Genomic DNA, 18917 nt, shown 5'->3' with positions numbered 1-18917 from the left:
TTGCAACTCACACTTTCACTTTCACTTTTCTTCTTTCACATCAAATAATGCCATCCCACTTCCACACACCAGAGTCGGGGGTCGTCGTTGTGTATTGTTATAGAATACGTTTTATTTCGGTTTTTGTTCACTGTTAAAATTCATTTAATTTTGCACATTTTATTTTTGCATCTCTTTTAACACCTTTTGTTCGTTGCTCTTCTCCGTATCTCATTTGTTTCATGTGTGTTTATGTGTGTTTTTTTTTCCTGTTATTCCCATTTTTCCTGCAGTGCTGGTTTTTCTTGAGGTAGTTACAATTTCTTCATTTTGAGTTTTGCATAAGTTCATAAAGGTTTAGTGTACTTTTAAATTGGCTTACAATTAAACACTGTTTGGGGGGTTTATCAAGAATTGTTTTTGTTTCTTTTTCTAGAGCAAAAATTTGTACTATGGTCGTAGGAGTTTTCCTATTTCAAATCTTCTTTTGCATCCCTTTTTTGTTCGTTCATTATCTGTGTATGTTCCATTTTCTGATGCTTCTGTTCCGACAACGACAATGTTTGTAACAGTTTCGTACACTTTCATCTTTTCAAGAATATCGCTAACCAACATCTAATCTTACATGACGGGGTACACATTTATAAATGTATTGGAAAACTTTTTGCAATCGGCTCCTTTTGTTCCTTCTGTTTTGTTTTTGTTTTTGTGCTACGAATATGGTTGTTATCTTTTGTTTGGATGGTTTATTGTACATTTATTTATAATTGTTAAATATATCTAAATTTTTGGTTTAATTTGGGATTTCAACTAATTGATAACTTCTTCGCCCAATTTGTTTAAAAGAATAAGAAAGGGCTTAAGCTAAATTTTGATTCTAAATAAATTAAACAGCAACAGAAATGGGTTAAAACATTGCACCTTTTGTTTATGTATAGATACTAACATGCACCTTCCCGTTCATTTGAATCATCTTTAAGTGACTGCTCATTAGGAGGGACACAGGTTTCATTTATTTGGCCTTATTACCTTATTACATTATCTAGTTGTGCGCGTGTGCGGCATTACCTTACCCGTCCACGCGCTATTAAACATTAACAATTATATAGTCGTATTCCACTGTGGTGGAACTCTACCAAACATCGAGCATTTAAATTGTACCATCATGTATAATGTGTGTCTGATGTGTGGGTGTGTGTGTGCGCGCGTGTATTTTAACTATTTTGTTGACCACTGACACATATTTGGAAAGGGAATTTAAAATTTGGCTTAACTATTTACAGCTGAGCGACATTCCCCATTGAACTGTTTTTTTGTTTTTCTTTTTGAAAATTTAGGTCTCTGTTTACGTTTGATGGATTGAATTGAATAAAACAGAACTGTTGTGTGTGTTTCAGGGACTCATTTTTCCTACTCAACTTTTCTCAGCAGGATCTTTAGACCGTTTTGAGCCTTACGTTACCTGCCACGAAAACCCCCGGATTGTGTCCAGTATTGCAGCATGACAGCACACAACGACACCACCAGCAAACTGCTCGTACCAACCAAATGTCCTCACCAAATCTGTGCATGTTCTGTCTCGGCCGTGTGTCTTTGGTCCAGTTTAAATGCATGTAATTATTTACACCACCAGATGAGAAGCAAAGGAAGCAACACGAAACGACGAAAGAAACAAGAAAGAAAAGGAACTCAAGGACAACGGGGCCTTTGCATCTTCTCTCGGGGGATTGTAAAACGTTTGTACCAACCCCGGGGGAATGTGATGCGGGCGAGACACAGTGGATTGCTTTATGGTTTATTTTGTCGATATTTATGGCCACACAATTGGAGCGATGCGGAGGGACTCACAGAGGGAGGACTGCACTAGGGCTAGGGTTTTGGGCCAGGTTTGCAAATAAAATCGGAGCGGTTTGGTCGATTGGCCAACAGTTTGGGATGATTGGCCTTGGTTGGTGAACGATTTTGCAAATGCTGTTGTCTGTGTTGCAGACACTCATTCTGCTACAATGTTCAAGGAACTGGCTCATGTCCCTGAAATGGGAAATCGGTGTTTCTTCCGAATGCATATTGGGCCGTGAGGATCGATGCTTTACAAAGAGAGCAGTAAAGAGAGTGAGAAAGGAAACAAATCAATCAGAACCATTATTAACCTTTATCAACATGTTTCTTCCACCTATCGACCTATTAATAGGATCAATTTCTATCCCTGTGAAGACATGAACTTCCAGGATCATTCTTTAATTGCATTCAATCCTTCCCCAAAAATGTCAGTCTTCTGTCTTCCCGAGACTCACATAAACACAAAAAAGAACGCGTGGTGTAAATTACGCCTTTTCGGGGTGCTGCCTCCTAATTCACACCCTTATCAAGAAATCATCACAATAAACCCTTTTCACTCAGTACGAGGGGTTAAAATATTTGCACTGACCAAAAAACAACCCTTTGTGAGTCCCTTTTTTCTCCTTTTTTGGCTACGCTTGTCCGAACGTCCGGCAATCGGACCGACATGCCGGCAAATCCACAGCAAATTGTTATTTTATTGAATGAAAATCACTACACACCCTGAAAGGGATTTCGAAGCCTCCGGACAGTCCCTCTGTGCTCCACTCGAACGCTTTTGCCACCGGAAAATCCCCCTGGGGGGAGGGAAACACGGTTAGGTCAAGCGGGGTGTGTGTATGTAAAACATGTCTCCTTAATCGACCCACAATCTCCCACCATCGGTTGGGAGGCGGGTGTGAGGAATTTATGGGCTTTTCTAACACTGTGCAGGAAACCCTTTTTTGCCTGTCACGGGAAGGAGGAATTTAGGAAGGTTAGGAAGTTGAGCATCATGTTACACTTGTAGGCTTTGCCTTCCCTGCTTGGGTGGAAGTTGATGAGGTGGAAAGAAGTGGGTTTCTTGTTTTTTTTTTAATTTCTGGTAAGGGGAAGAAAGAAGGTGAACACAATCGAAGACAACTGTTGAGCCCTCTCGAAGCGAGGTGTGAGTTGTGTACAAATGATAAAAAACGACCCAAAAAAAAAAAAATAACTCAAGAGACTTTTTAGCACACCTAAATCTTAATACTAAAAAAGGAATAAAATTAATAAAGAAATAAAGAAAAAACAAACACAAAAGTAGTTTCATGTTTTCACGTTTTCATTTTGGCGCAATTTCATGTATTTTTTGTTGTTGTTTTGCATGAAAAAGCGTTTAAATATGTTTTATTTTCAAAATAAAGAAAAATAATATTAATAGATAACCGCACCATTTGTTGTTTGCTGGAGTTCAGCCACGACATTACTACAAACGAAAAATAACTAAAAACCCCTCCTACTTACGGAACTAAACAGACCTTTTGCCTCTTAACACTTTGCCAGTCGCAACTTAAGCGTAACCCGGTAAACCCCCCCACGTACAAAATTAGAAGCTATAACTAAAACTTAAAAACGAATTTTGATTTTTGTTGCTACCTTGCGTTTGCGTGTGTGTGTTTTTTTGTTGCAATTTTCCTAATTTTCCCGCTACCCACAAATTGGCGAAAAAAGGTGGACTTTTGGCACAACTGTGCAAACCGCGTTTGCTGTTTTGAGAGTTTTGTTTTTTGTCCAACTCAGTTTTCCCCACCCTTCATTCAATCCATTCAATTCCAAACCCAACAACGAAAACGATCCCAGATCGATCCTCGCGATCTTCTTCGACTCCCTGAAACACCAGGTTAGTTGATGGCGTTCGTTTTCGTCAAAAAATGTGATTATGGAACCAATTTTGTTGTGATGTGTAAAACGGGGAGTTTCCTTTCCATTCGTTTTGTATTATCCTTACACTTTGTTTTGATTTTTTTTACTTTGTTGATTTTGCTTTGTTTGTTTTTTTGTTTTGCTTCTCTTTTCATTTTCTTTTACTTTATCGCGAACTATTGAGGAGGAACTTTTTATACCAAAAGCAAACCGCAAACGACCTGTACAGTGGCGCTGTGCCCCCTTTTCCCCATTTTCACGGCGGGGCAAGCACCACTGCGGTCCGGCTTGACCGAAACGAAACTAATGAGCAATGCGTATGAGTGTGTGTGTGTGTTTTTTTGGGTGTATATGTGTATATTGTTAGCAAAAAATTAACCAAAAAGTATGTCCGCTTAAGTTAAGAGCGTATTAGATTTGCTTCAAGCTCCCTTTTGCAACGTTTGGAGTGTTTGACTTGATTTTGGGATGTTCTTTGTTTATTTGTTGTAAAATCGTTTGAGAAAGAGAGAAAGTGAGAGAGAGAGAGAGAGAGATATTAAAGGGAGGATGTGTGAAAAGATCAGTGAAAGGATAACGTGTTAAAATTACTTTGTACATCGAGATTTCAAAGGCTCATACATTGATATATTATATACAACTTCGAGAAGTGGTTCAGTTTCAGGAAGAAGTCCTTTCGCTCCCTTTCTCTCTCTCACTCTCTCTTTCTCTCTTTCTCTCTTTCTCTCTATGCAAAACACACATATTCTTCTCTAAGATGTGTATGTGTGTGTGTGTTTGTTTAGATAAATTCTCCTAATAATAACCGTCCGTATCATCGTACTCCAACACGCGTAAGTGTGTGACTCTTCTTAATAGTAACTCTTTAGTTTAGTTAATAGATTGGCATCTTGAGGTGTGTGTTTGTGTGTGTGTGTGTGTGTGTGTCGATAGTGCTTTACGTTTTGTTTTGTTTTTTTGGTTATGCTTCCCTGCTGTGCTCCGCCTTACAGCTCCATCCGGTGGCGTTGCTGTTCTGCTGCTGCAGCAGCTGCTGGCGCTGCTTGAGGTAGAGTGTCGCCGCATCGTCCAGCTCGTCCAGCTCCTCCATCGAGACGGGCGAGCGGGGCGAATGCATGCTCAGATCTTCCGGCTCCGTCTGCTCCGGCAGCTCGCTCTTGATGTGCACGATCTGCTGCGGCGTGCGGGACCGGCTGGTGGCGCGCAGATCCATCGCCGAGGCCGCGTCCGCCTTCGCCCCATCGCCCGCCGGCAGCGGGCCGAAGCTGAGCGGCAGCGTTAGGCCGGGGAACTTGTGGTGCAGCAGCATGCCGGGCGGGGTCGGAATCTTCGTCAGCCGGTCGAGCGACAGGTCGCTCGATTCGGACCCGCCGCACACGGACTTGGCATGGTCGGACAGCTGGTCGCCGCTCGCCGCCGGGCTGACCGCGGGCGTCGGCGGGCTCGGCAGGCCGCACTTGTGGTGCAGCAGATGGTGCCGCCGCCGGTAGCTCGAGTTGCACCTATCACAGTGGAACGGTTTCTGGCCGCTGTGGCTGAGCATGTGCGCCTTCAGCTGGTTCGAGTCGCTGAACTTCTGGTCGCACATCTCGCACTCGTACGGCTTCTCGCCGGTGTGCACCCGCAGATGCCGGCGCAGGTTCGCCACCTGCACGAACTGCCGGTCGCAGTGCGTGCAGGAGTACGGCTTTTCGCCCGTGTGCAGCCGCATGTGCGTCTTGAGATGGTGGTCGCGCGTGAACCGCTTGTGGCACTCCGGACACTCGAACGGCTTTTCGCCCGTGTGCGTCCGCTCGTGGTTCTGCAGTACGTGCTTGTAGCCGAACGAGCGGCTGCAGATCTTGCAGGTAAACACCTTGTCGCGCGACGGATCCCGCGACGCCACCGACGAGCAGGAGGTGGAGGAGGAGGAGTTGTTGATGCCGGCGGCGGCACCGGCCGCCCCGGTCGTGGTGGTGATCGTTGCCGGCAGCTCGACGCTCCCGTTCGACTGGGGGGATGAGCCGGAGGTCGGGGGCGAGATCGGTCCCGGGCTGACCGGGATGTCGACCGGCATCGAGAGATGGTGCGAATGGCTTGGCGAACGCAACAGATGCTGCAGATGGTGGTGATGGTGGTGCTGTTGTTGCTGGTGGTGCTGGGCCGCCGCCGCAGACAATTCCTTCCGCAGCGAGGCCTGGTGCTTGCGCTTGGTCAGCTTCTTCGTCTGCGGCACAATCTCCGAGGTGGTGGACACGATGTGATTGTTGTTTGTGCTGCTGCTGTTGTTGTTGTTGTTGGCGACACTCAGCTTGAGGGATTTGGAGCTCTTGTGGCTGAGGGCGGGCGAGATCGGGCTCTGGGGCGGCGGTGGGCTGCTGTTGTTGCTGGTCGGCGTCGGTGGTGCCCACGCACCGAACAGGGCGGCATGCGGGGGGAACAGGCCGGTGGCGAGCGATGCCCGCAGGGACATGGGCAGACCGGCGGCCATTAGGGCGGCGGCCGTCTGGTTGGCGGCGAGCAGCTGGGGCGCGAGCATGCCCATGGCGGACGCGGTCGCCGGGTGGAACCCACCGTACAGGGAGGGCGTGTGCTGGAAGCTCATGGCGAGATGGTGCTGCTGGCGCTGGCCGGTGAGCGGTGGCGATACCGACAGGCTGCGCTCCTCGTCACGGTTCATACCTTGCAACGTACGGACGGCGTCTAATCCTGAGAACAAGGAGAATGAGGAGAGATATCCTGTTAATTTATATGTTTATTCTTGGGGATTCTTGTGGGAGGTATTTTGAAGGTTGAAGTTGGGTAAAAACAGATCATAAGAACTTCTGACGCACTTTCGACTATCTTGTCCAAAAAAGGATATTAAAGGGCTATTTAAGAACGCCACCATTCATCAAGTGTCAGACGCCGCCATTCGCAATAAGAGCTATTCTAAACCACTAAAAACGCACAGGCCAGGCTCTAAAAATAGCTCAATGACGACACGCGAGACATGAACGGTTATTCCTAGACCGAGAGGAAGGCACAAAAAAACCCGGCAAAATGAACGCAAAAGCCGGCTCCATGTGAGCAACAAAGCTTCCCTCCCCTTTCGTGGCGCATCCTTTGCAGCGTACAAAACACATTCTTCGCGCTCTTTCTCGCTCTCTTGCTCTCGCGTTAAAAGCAACGAGTTGCCTTTAACTCGTACGATATCCTCACACTCACACCCCCAAAAAGGGGCATTCCGCACACATCGTAGTGTGTATCGCTTCCACCAGGATTCCACCTTCGTGTGTTCGTGTGCAAGGAGGCGGCCCGGGGAAAAAAGGGGAGCAAAACAAAGCCCTTCCATCGCGCACTGCCGTCCCTGCTCGAGCTGCTGGTGGTTCGTCCTTGCGGCGCGGCACCCGTCTCAAGCTTGCGGCGAGACGGTTTGAATGGGTTTTTGGTCCTGCAAAGGGGAGTCGCGTGCGCGCGTGTGTGTTTCGATGTGTGGCTGTTGCTCTGGCAACGCCACACATCTGCTCACCGAAGCAGAGGCACGCACACACACACGAGTAAGGAAGGAAGGAAGGATTCCCATCCCAAGTAGGCGCTTCCGTCGTGTGTGTGTTTTGGCGCGCTGAATTCTGGGTGGCGCTCACACACTCATATCCTGTGGCGTGTTGGTAAGCTTAATCCTTTATTTATGCTTGCCTTCCCTTTCTAACTGACACGCACACACACACATTGGTACCGATGGGGGGGGATGGGAGTGTTGTATTGATTGTTTACGTTACTGCGAAAGGGGGGAGTCTTTGTTTGTGTTTCGCTTTCATTCGTCAAAATTAGAAGGTGCCACCTTGGCATTGCACCGTTTGCCATTGCGATTAGGAGCGTTTTCTATTGGGGTCCGTTTTTTTGCTCTCTCTCTCTCTTAGTGAAAGAGTTCTGCAGCCTTTTGGAAACCCTTTCAAATGTTGCTGTTTTTTTGGATGTGTATATTTGGATTTTAGCCTGCAGGAGGTTTGCTTTTCCTACGTCCTCGTGTTTGTTTGTAAGAAGTGTTCGCGCGCGCGTGCCGCTGCTTGATTGAGTTTCCTGTTTTCTCATTTAGGACGGGATCAGGAAGTGAAATTAATTCCTGTTTACATTTCGCATGTTACAGCCGCAAACACAACCGAACCCACACGAGGATTGTGTGTTTGTGTGGGTGTTTATTTGTCATTTCGGGAGATTTTTTGAGTGGAAGTTGTGTGCTTGATTACATTTATGATATATTGGCAAAAGAGGTTGCAATGCCGTCGGTGTTTGCAAAAAACAGCATTTTTTTGGTAAATTTTAATATCAAGTATAAAAATTATACTAAAAAAACAGATTTCATGTATAATTAAAAATCTCAAAATTAATTGCAAATAATTCCTTTTTCTGCTGACCTTCACTTTGGACCACTTACAAAATAACGGAACTCTACTTTGCCAATATATTCTTCCTGCCATTACGTCTGAAGTTCCCAGCATAATAATTAAAGCAAAATTGGTCTCAAATACTACCCATCTCCACGGGGAGGTAATATTTCTGCCACATCTGGCCTTAAAAGTGTTGCTGTTAGCAATACTCTAAAACCCGAAGAAAAAGCAACAAAGAAGCAAGGACCTTCTCCACTTCTCCGTATCTTTCCCAGCGCTCTTTCCGCATAGCGCAAAGCGAGTGTGTCCTCGAAGTGTGAATGAAAAGTGAAAGTATCTTTCGGCTGGCCTTAACCGTGTGGCCCTTATGTACTACATAAAAGTCCCCCGTGAAGGAGACCTTGCTGTGTACTGCGCATGCAGTCGACGACTACAACGACGACGACGACCACAGAGCGTCCCAGGTGGTGTGTGATAAGAAAGCGCTCAAAAAATAAATAAAAAAAGAAAAGGGGTTTGGAAAGGGAGGGTGGCGCACGAGACGCCACGAAGTTTCACTTTCATTCCAACCCGCCGCTTTAGACGCTCTTTAAATTGAATCAATTAATGCAATAAGCTAACCCTTCGTGCGGGTGTGTGTGTCTTGGTTGACGAGATGGTTTTGAGAAGATATGGTGCGTTTATTTTAATCGACGACTGCTTACCTCTTGCTGTTTGAGCGTCCTGCAGAAGCGACAAAGCCATTACTGCCTTGTCACTTGCTAGGTCCGTAGTTGCTCCGTTGTCGGTGTATGGTTCCGTGGCAAGCGGTTGGCAGCAGGTTCAGTTGCGCTTCCCGCAGTGGAGAGGTTGTTCAGGTGATATCACTGCTATCACTGAATGTTGGAAGTAATTCCACACAAACACTCACAAAAATACACTGAAATGTGTGTTTTCACCACACTACAAGTCGCTGACACTGTATGCCACCGAGGGAAGGGTTCCAAACCCTTCGCGTTGTAATACACCAGCACCAGGGCGAGTCACTTGCGGAAGAAGTTACGCTTGTTTAAAATGTTTTTGCAAAGAACTAGGCTCATTCGAGCTATCAACAATAACGACACAAAATCACTGAAAATTCGTGTTTAATATCAGCACTGCTGCTTTAAATGCTTCACCCAGGCTAGTGGTTTGTTCTCATAATTCGTTCACGACGTTCGTTTTGCACATCTTTCACCACTGTTCACACTTGCTGGATAGCCTACACTAAGAACACAGCACGCACGATATAACGCGAAAATGTTTGAACGTATTGTATATGCACTTGAAGCCTTCGCTTGAAGTCTATGCGAGACTTGGCTAGGCAAGGCTTTGCTTGTTTGTTGCCGGCTTTGCGACCGAATTCGTGAATGGACACCGAACGACTGACGATGACGACCGCGCTCTGGAGTGCGCTTTACGCGCGGGAGCACGCCGGAATGTGCGAAGAAGAATTCGGGCGGGGCGGCGAAGCGGCGAGGGGTTGCTTTCACTGGCGAACTGGTTTTGGCCAGCCGCGCACGATAATAAAAAGGATGCAAAGCCGAGCAAAAGCGATGGGTAAGGCGGCGGCGCCGTGACTGTTTCGTGTGCTGTTTGCTGCGCTAGCGAACCTCGCAAAAACGGCACATCCGTCGGCTTTGAGTGGCGGCACGCGAGTGATCTTTGAAAAATAATAGAAATCAGTACGTAAGGGAAAAATCGGTCGGTGTGCCGTGTGTTAAGGGGTAGTGGAATATGCACCGCACGCACACACGCGCACGCGGTACAAGGGATGTCGTTTTTACGCACCCCCGAACGTTGGACCGCTGTCACCGGTAGGCCCCGGTGGTGTTCTGGTGCGCTCTCTTTCCTACCACACCGACGGCAGCGCAGCGCAGTATGCGTAGGTCTCTTTCGCGTGTACAGAGAGCAAAGATTTGGTCTAGTTCCATCTCTCTCGCTTTGAGGGAATCTTAACCATTTCGTTCCCTTTCCTACACACATTCAAACAAAGCCGCATGAGTGTGTGCGTGTATTCCAATTGAAACGAAATTCCAAAAACGACCGTGAGAGATAGAGAGAGAAGGGGTACCATACACGAGCAAACAAAAGCGAATTTCGTAGCAATGCTCTCCTTTTCCCCTTACAACTTGTTTTTTTTTTTACGTAATTCAAAGCGTGCTCGATCTCTCTCTAATTCTTGCTCTCTTGCTCGCTCTTTGTTGGGTACGTAATGGACGGGTTTGTTTGACTGATCCGTTTTCCCCTTTTGCTTTTGCTGACCTAGCACAACATTCTGGTCCTTCGAGCGCGAATGTGTTTGTGCGGTTGCGAGAGAGTCGCTGCTTTAAAAAGCATCCGAGAGAGAGAGAGAGTGGGAATGCGTGTCTTTCCGCTCATCTTTTTTAACAGCTCAGCTTGTCCCTTTGATGAATCGTATTGCTGCTGTTGCTGCTGGCTTTTAAGGTAACCTTCTACTCGTGCCTGATCCTTTTGCTGGAACAGAGGCCGTTTTCACTCCCGGAAACCGGACTCTTCCCCTATCGCACTAACACTTCCAATGCTCACGCCGGCGTCAAAAAGGGGAAAAAAGGCTTCCTGCGAAACGGTTGCATAAAAACGACGCACACACAACTCCGGTTGTCTCGTTTTGACACGCTGCCATTACACGATGTCCGGTGCGTGTAAGCCTTCACGCACTTTTATCCCCACTCTGTTGTGAACTGAGGCGGCAGCTAGGCTCCATGTTTTAATCTTCACATTCAACAACCCCCCGCGAATTTCTGGCAGTGTTCTTGCTTTCGGGGTTTCGCTCTCAATCTGCAATCTGCAAGTGTCCGAAAGGGACAGAACAAAAATGAGGCTCTCACGTCACCGAAAATCCCATCCAGGCAGTATTCAAATTTTTAATTGCTCACGTTCATCCTTGGCGGCCTTTTTCGCATTCGAGAGAAGGACACACACACGGTAACTGGAAGCGCTGAACACGCTGGCCAGTATTACCTGAACACGTCGATCCTCGTTTTGGAGATGCGATCGTTATTGATGGGCAAGGAAACGATTGAGTTTGTGCCTTTTGGACGATTGAGCTACTTTGGTGACGCTTTAGGTTAGCAAGGTTACGTCAACGTTGGGTAGGAAAGATACTCCCAACTGGAAACTGGAACCGACTGCCCCCCGCGATCGATCTACGGGAGTTATTGAAATCGTTCCCTCTTGTATAACGTCGTACGGACAAACGTAGGTCACAATAACTCGATATCAAAGCACGCATCTTCAATATCCCATAACATGTTCCGTACACGGTTTGGACGTTTAATTGCAAACCACTCATGGAGCGGCGAACGATGATGGATTCATCGATTTAAGATATCTTGAAGGGTGGGTTTTATGCAACCTGCTTATCCAGCCACGATCCAAAGCCCGCCGCCGATGCGGGATGACCCTCGAGGGGGACCCAGACACAAACAAACAAAGAGAAACGAAACTGTCATAAGCTACTGGGAACTGGTTCGTCGTTTGCTAATGAAACATACCGAAACCCTTCAGGCAAGGCCTGGGTTTACCACATAACCGTTCGCAAACTAGTTCCGACTGGCCTTCGCGTAAGATGTTCTCGAACTTTACATCCAGTCCGGTTTCTTTGTGATGTTGGAGTTTGCGTTGGAAGTTCGTTATGGAGAAAACGATGGTTACTCACCGACCATCATGTTGCTGGAACATCTTACATCTCAACCCTTTTCCCAAGAGTACATTTTGAATGTCACAAGACGCCTCGTAAATGGCGAAAAGCAGCTCAATAATCTCAGGCAGGAGACATCGATCACTAGATCATTCGCTACCGAGCGATCTGTACTTACCGAAGCACTTTTCTCCCAGATCAAACACCATAACCCTTTGCCAGTTTGCTTAAAACGTACTTTGAATATCTAAAGACTTCCCGCAAAATGGCGAGAGCCGGTTCAGTAACAGCAAGTACCCTGGAGTAGGCAGCAAACACACCACCAGACAACAATGATACCCGCGACATCCTATAATGCTCTCCGCCTAATCCTAATCCCATCCCCGGGATTCCGCAGGGTCTCAAAAACCGAACCGAAAGGGTGTTTTGTTTTGGCAAAACAAACATAATCTGCCCAGCAACCCCGTACCGCCAGTACCGACATACACACACACAGAGCTTGCCGCTAAAGGACAGTAGAATTCACCAGTGGAGACACCCCTAAGGTTCCTCCCATACGTGTTTTTTTGGGCCTTGAGACCTAGAGCTTCTTTCCTTCATTAGCAGAGTGCGTCTGTGGAACCTAAAGACGTTCGTTTATACCCGTGTGTGGTACAACAGAAATCCAAGAATCGCTACCTTCGTATTGACCCTTTTACTTCGATCTAGAACAGCGGTCACAATCGGGGGGTCTCCTCCGAGCACCGATCACTTGCACGACGAGGAGGAGGGAGTGTTTGTTTTGGGTTGGGTGTTTGTGTGTTTCGTCCTGTTTGCTAATTTAATTTTACGACCCCTTTCGGCTGCGCTGAATCGCACATCGTACCGGTTGAGCTTTGTTTGCAAAGTTCGTAATGATGTTTTCGCCTGTCTGCGCGTGAAGGAGTTGACCCAATGAACCGCCCCCCCTGGTTGTGAATTTGGCGCGGGGGTAGACATTTCACCGTTGCCGAAAAAAATGAGGGCAGTCCCAGCGTCACGCAGGTAGTTCCTGCTCACAGGAACCTTCATTACATGAATGTTTTCGTCAAATGTCATTTAAAGTTAGGCAAGCAGCAGCGGGCTTTCTGCTGGCTGGATTGGATGCTGGTTAATTGAACTGCATGTTTGTTTGTTTTCAATGCTACAGGTCAAAAGAAGTCAACAGGCAAACAGAGAATTGAACATTGAGAATGTATCCATGTGGCTAGCCAACTGACGATGACTACACGTACACATACGCCACACGAGGCATATCGGGCATATTTACGGTGTGATGAAATTGCGAGTTTAATTGTACTACGACGCCCCAGAAAACCCGAAAAGCGTTACCTTCAGTCGCCAATTGGTCACTTTTTTATGGTGCCAAAATTGTTGACAAAATTGCTTCTTTCTGTATTTTTTATGATCCCATATAGTGGTGCTTTATGGTGGAAAAGCCTGATCTAAATATCGGTGCGAGGGTCCTCTGGTAGGTTGGCCGAGTTTTTGCCATTTCCCTTTCACATATGCCCGAGTATGAACTAATTCTCCCCCTCTCTCTCTACCATTACCATTTCCCAGTCTAATGCTCTAATGCTTTTTTGACGTTTGCAAATTTGACGTTTGATTTTTAATGGACCCTGGAGCGGGTGGGACCCAACGTTTCTATGTGTTTCTCTTTTTTCACTCTCTATAAACCAAACCTAAGCAAGTTTATGGCCCCCCGTCTTCGTTCTTCTAGCGAGTGTTGTGAGAACATTGGCAGCAGCTTACCCAACACCTTCTCCGTAGACGGCTTCGCAAACGGGTCCGGCCGAGTGGAACTTTTTATGATTATTTTCTGAACGAAAAGGTAGCCGATCGTTCGTTCGCAGCGAGCAAGGTCTCGCACGGAGGGGTAGGCAAATGAGAGCAATTTGGTCAGTGAATTGCGACCTTCCACAGTGAGGAACTACCCACCACACAACACAACCCCTTGAGGGCAGCGTGAGGGAGGGGTACAGCGCTGGCCGGCAAACTTCTAATACCAGGGAGGTGACGTAGGAGGACCCGTCCAATAATACAAGATAAAAACAAACAGTGTGGATGCGTGTGTGTGTGTGTACGCTCGCACCGTTTTTAGCCCTGCCAAAGGTAGAAAGCATTTCCCATCTTTTCCCCCCCTGGCCAGCAGCGATGTAATTAGACCGGCTCGGTTCTTCTCGGGGCCGATCTATCGTCGGGCGTTTCACAAAGCGGCATACAATTAGGATTAAAATTTGGAAACAATGCGACCAAGGGTCAACAAACAATAAACGAAAATCACCCAAAAATGGCAACTTGGCATACGCGGGCCCGGTCTGCGTTTATGGCAGGCGGGTGATAGGCACGAAAAACACACACGCACACACACAGTATATGCAAGGAATATTCTTCCCACTCACGCACAGCCCGGAACGAGCGTTTCTATTGAGCCCAGGCCGGCAAACAGACGGCCGACCTGCTGAACGGCGTTTTCTGCCGAGGCTCGTTGCCGCACCGCGTAACGGTGCTGCGGTAATTTAAACAAATATCGTAAAACGTAATAGTTTTCGAAAGCAATTTCATCTGTGTGTGGGTGAGGTTTTTTTTTGTGCTCTCTACCATCATATTTCTCGGACCTTAAGGGCACTTTTTTTGAGAATCCAGGAAACGTGGACATCTTTTTTTAAGGTGATGTTAGCTGTCCCGGGACAGGTTTGTTTGTTCCGTTTCGGATGGATACTGGTTGTGTGATGGACATGGTGGTGTGTTGCTCATTTGGCCAGTCTTTGATCTTGGGGATTTTGTTGTTGTTGTTCAACAGCTGCAGGCAACAGGCAGCGACCGGATTTCCGTGTGCACAATGCACCAGCAGCATGACAGTGCAACAAGTCGCAAGAAGTTGTTGAAGTTAATTGCTAGAATGGTACGTTAGGAGGCTTTGTTTCCGAAAGGATTGCACTTGAGTTTGAGAAGACTCTGCTGACTCATGGTCATGGGGTTAGTTTTTAGGATGGGAACATAATGATTTAATTGAGATTTAATAATAACGAAGAGATTTAGAGTAGCAAGTGCCAGTAGCCTTTATTAGCAAAAATATATTTGACAAAATGAAGAAAACATGAAAAAAGACAAATGTTTCAAAACTGATGTGAAGCCAGATAAACAGTTGATGAGTGAAATAATTTTTGAATTCTGGTCTTTATATCCTGGATCTTTACCAAATATTAAACAATCACTCAACAATAATTAGGCAATTGGTGAAAGAGAAACTCAAGACGTTTTTCTCGATACGAAATTGAAGTTAGCGAAATAAAAAGGTTTATTTCTATTGAGGAAATGATTTCGATTGGAAAATTTGCTGAAATGTAGTTTCTTCCCTAACGTAAACGAGGATATGAACATGGTTTGTATCCCAAAAACTGTTAATAAAGCGCTGTAAAGCTGCATGAAGATAATCGTATTGACAAATAATGGATATTGCTTCACACAACAAAGATTCTCATACAGAATTCATTGGAATTATGATTAAAAGTATTATCAGCCATTCAATTGAGTTACATGCTACAAAGGTAAATGTTAATAGAGAAGCAGCTAACTGCAATAACTGCTAGCAAAAAATCTTTTAAAATCAATGTAGAAATAGGAACTTGAATGTGGTTGTAGAAGATCTGAAAGAAATTATTGTTTTTTGTTATGCTCTGTGTTTGTTCTAAATTTCGTCCAAAGCCTTGATATTTCAATGAGTTGTGTTCTTTGGTTATCTACTGCTTTGTATCATTTAACTCGAATTTGTAGATCAATTGAACCATTCAACATGAAATGATACATACCAGCTAATCAAATTATGTCTTGACTTCTTTAGCATAAATATTCAAAATAATATAGAAAAAACCTTTGCAACTGATTTTGAAATCAATCAGAATAATCAATAAACTAACCACTTTCCCCTATGGCGTAATAAAAAAGCAAGATTTCTATCATCAAAGGGTCTCGCTACCCGAGGTGTCAAACTATTGATCGGTATTTGTCACCAAACGAGGTAAACAACCCTAAACCAAACCGCTAACCGTTTGCTCATCCATTTCCTAACATTAAACCATTCCCCAGCATCGTCCAGATTCAACGCGTGGCTTGTGCCATCGCGATCTTAGAATGAAATAAAGCAAAAAGTAGAATAAAAAAGATCCTTCTTTAAGCGTAAGGGGCAACCCAATCAAAGAATAAGAAAAAAACTTAAAAAAAGGCAGACAATTCAAACACGTGCGCAGCAGACTTCTTCCCGGTGCGCGCACCAACCACGAAAAAGAGACACACCGAACAAGGAAGCAGGGAAGCAAAACACCGCGGATGTCTTATAAATAAAAAAGAAACTCCGTGGACCCCTTATTAGAGAGCGACTGATGATCGTAAGAAACACGCGGCACGCGATCATCGCGCGCACACGCTAAAGATGCGTTTTGATCGTCCTCTTCGATCGAGGGTTCCGTCCTGTCACGTTGTAGTGTTTTTTTTCTATGCTTTTTCTGAATTTTATTTCGGAGGTGTCTGTCCTCGTGCTCGCCCTCGTCCGGGAGGGAAGGAAAAGGGGCGATCGTTTTTTAATGTGCAACCTTTAGTGTTGCTTTCCGTATTTTTTCTCCCTGTCTTCTTGCCCGATTACGAACCGGAGAAACGGGATCTATGCGGTCTTCTCTACACCACTTACCCGAAATTGATTGACTGGTGTCTCTGTCTCTCTTTCCTACGCTATGTATGTGTGTTTATCCTTCCTGATGCTTTGCAGGAGATCAGCAGAAGATCCTTTTCCCCCTGGCGGGTGATGGTACATCTTGTGCTCGTCTTTGGGCGTCATCGAATCACTGACTGTCCTGGTGATATGTGCAACAGCCAAGTACGCACGAGCTGCAGCGTATGCGCGCGCGCGTGTGCTGCCCGGGATGCACTTTGGGATGCACCGGGAAGGGATGCACGACAAATAGCGAGCAGGTGGGATCACTCCGTTGGGTTTGAAGGGCAAAACAAAAATTGACAAAAAGATATCAAAGAGGGAAAATTTGAGATAGCTTGAACAAAAAACACCCAAACCAAGCTCCTGTATGTTATGCTAAAAAAATACTTAAAATAGGGATGAAATAGCTCAAAAAACAGCCAGTAAAGTGAGTAAAGTGACGGAAGAGCACACTCGGGCATCGATTTTATCCTTCGCTGTTTGGGGTGCATTGTACGGTGCAACAGCAGCAATGGCGCAGTGTGTGCAGTTGGTAAAGCAAAGTGAGGACTGTAACTCGATGCGGATTTTGGTGCTTTTTCAATGATTTTTTTTTTGCTGTTGTGTACAATATTGAACAGTGATTGTTTGGTGAAGGTTTTAGAATTTTTGGAGGTTTGAAGTTTGAGGGCGTTTTTTTCGTTGATGTCGAAGTGTGTAGTACTTATTTTATGTTTATTGTACATCTTTTAAAATATCTTACTTATGTTTTTATACTTTAAGTTTCTTTATTGTTTATTTTATGTATATTTGACTGCTTGAACATTGTAACGAGTTTTATACCTCTTTTATTTGTTCATTAATGTTCAACTTTGTAGCTTACCTTCTTTATTTGTTTTCTCGGCTCATTAGCTTTTTGTTTGTTGGGTTTGTTTGCAATTCTTTGTTTAATGTGCTACTCACATATCAGCTTATATTCCCACTTATACTTTAGAAATTCATAATTTTTTGTTTTGGTTTTTAAGTTTTACTTACAATTTAATGTTTTTTGAATTTGTTTTCTTTTTGATTTATTCAAATATTTTGTATACTCGTTTAATAATATTGTGGGGAATGTTTTCATTATTGTCATTTCAGTTGTTGAGACATACTGAAACTCTTCAATTCCTGCTGCTTTTTATATATTTTTATACATTTTCATGATAGTTTTGTGTTGTTGATGTTTGATTAGCTTTTATTTCTTATATTTACATCTATATTGCATATTCATAGTTACCGATAAATCCTCCTGAGTAACCAATGTTACTCGCCCCATAAAGTCCATGCCCCACACCATTTTTGACGAACAAGTTTCTTTGTTGCCCTTTGTGTCGGGTTTTCCCTTCCTGTACCGTTTTGCTCACCACACATCTAGCAATTGTTTCTTCCTTGTGTGCGTGCTTGTGTTTGTGTGTGTGTGCGTCTAGGTCCCTCTTTACATCTTGCTTACCTTCCTGCTGCCGTTACGGGTGCATTTCCCCTTCTCCCCGATGGTTCCCCGTTTGCGATTACGTAGCACAAACGAGACACAAAAAGATGTGAAAAAATGCATTTTTGAAAACGACAACTTTGTTCCAAAACGGTACTCCGGAACGGTTGCAAATGGCACGCAGCAGCGGTCCCGATGCGGAAACGATTCAACAGCTAATAATGAAGCCCCGTCGATGGTACGGTGTGCTGATGAACACGAGCCTGAGCAGCAGCAGCAGCAGCAGCAGCAGATGGTTGTTCGTCGTTGGCGGTACTGGCAGAGGTAAAATGTTGTGTAAAAACGTAATCCAAAGTCTGTGTGTGTATGTGTGTGTAGGCTGTTGGGAAACTAATAGATGACAGGTTGTCATATGCACAGCGGGTTGAGTGAGTGGGATGTGTTCATAACCATAATACCAGGTTTTGCAGAATATGTAAAAAAATAAACAATTTGTTTGATATAATACATGATCCATCATAATATTCAGTTGTTAAATGAACAATCTTAAATTATTACACATAGTCTTTTTAGAAATATGTAAGTAGTTGTCATGGAACTACACTAGGTTGGATTTTATCATGTTATTTGTGTCGGTATGTTGAATGATTCTATTTCGTAGAACTTCCAAAATACCTTTCGTGGAGTTGGTTGAACTTCCTCGAAATGCCAGGTCAATGTCAGTCAATGCCAGCCCTGGGAAGTTCTGATTTCCTTCCGAACACATTAGAATCTAAATTACCCTTAATCATCTAGACAGGTGCCTCATGCACATACAGCAGCGTCTTTCATGTTTTTGGTAACTCTGCACTTAAAACTCCCTTTTCCTACCCATTCCCACAATCACTTCTACCCCACCCTAAATGTCCGATAGAGTGAGGTTGCATGCTGTGCGTGTGCTGCATTTACATAACCATCAGCGCGGCGGCACTTGCCAAAGAAACAAACATTCTCACACAGCCAAAT

The 18917-nt window shown here is 45.1% G+C and overlaps 1 protein-coding gene and 1 long non-coding RNA gene across 2 annotated transcripts in view; one reads left to right on the top strand and one right to left on the bottom strand.

Annotated features, from left to right (window-relative positions):
• LOC133393708 (uncharacterized) overlaps nt 1-18917 on the top strand; it is a 128307-nt gene that overhangs the window by 59491 nt on the left and 49899 nt on the right. The window lies entirely within an intron of this gene.
• LOC1280983 (protein krueppel) lies at nt 672-9742 on the bottom strand. The gene is made up of 2 exons (XM_061658328.1): nt 8756-9742; nt 672-6390 (listed from the first exon to the last, which is right to left on the bottom strand). Exons 1-2 carry the CDS (start codon nt 8793-8795, stop codon nt 4664-4666), a joined length of 1767 nt encoding a protein of 588 aa, XP_061514312.1. The 5' UTR covers nt 8796-9742; the 3' UTR covers nt 672-4663.

Source organism: Anopheles gambiae, chromosome 3 (assembly GCF_943734735.2).
Source record: "Anopheles gambiae chromosome 3, idAnoGambNW_F1_1, whole genome shotgun sequence".
In the NCBI taxonomy this organism is placed as follows: Eukaryota; Metazoa; Arthropoda; class Insecta; order Diptera; family Culicidae; genus Anopheles; species Anopheles gambiae.
The sequence above is the reverse complement of the archived record's forward strand: the minus strand, read 5'-3'. Positions and strand labels throughout refer to the sequence as shown.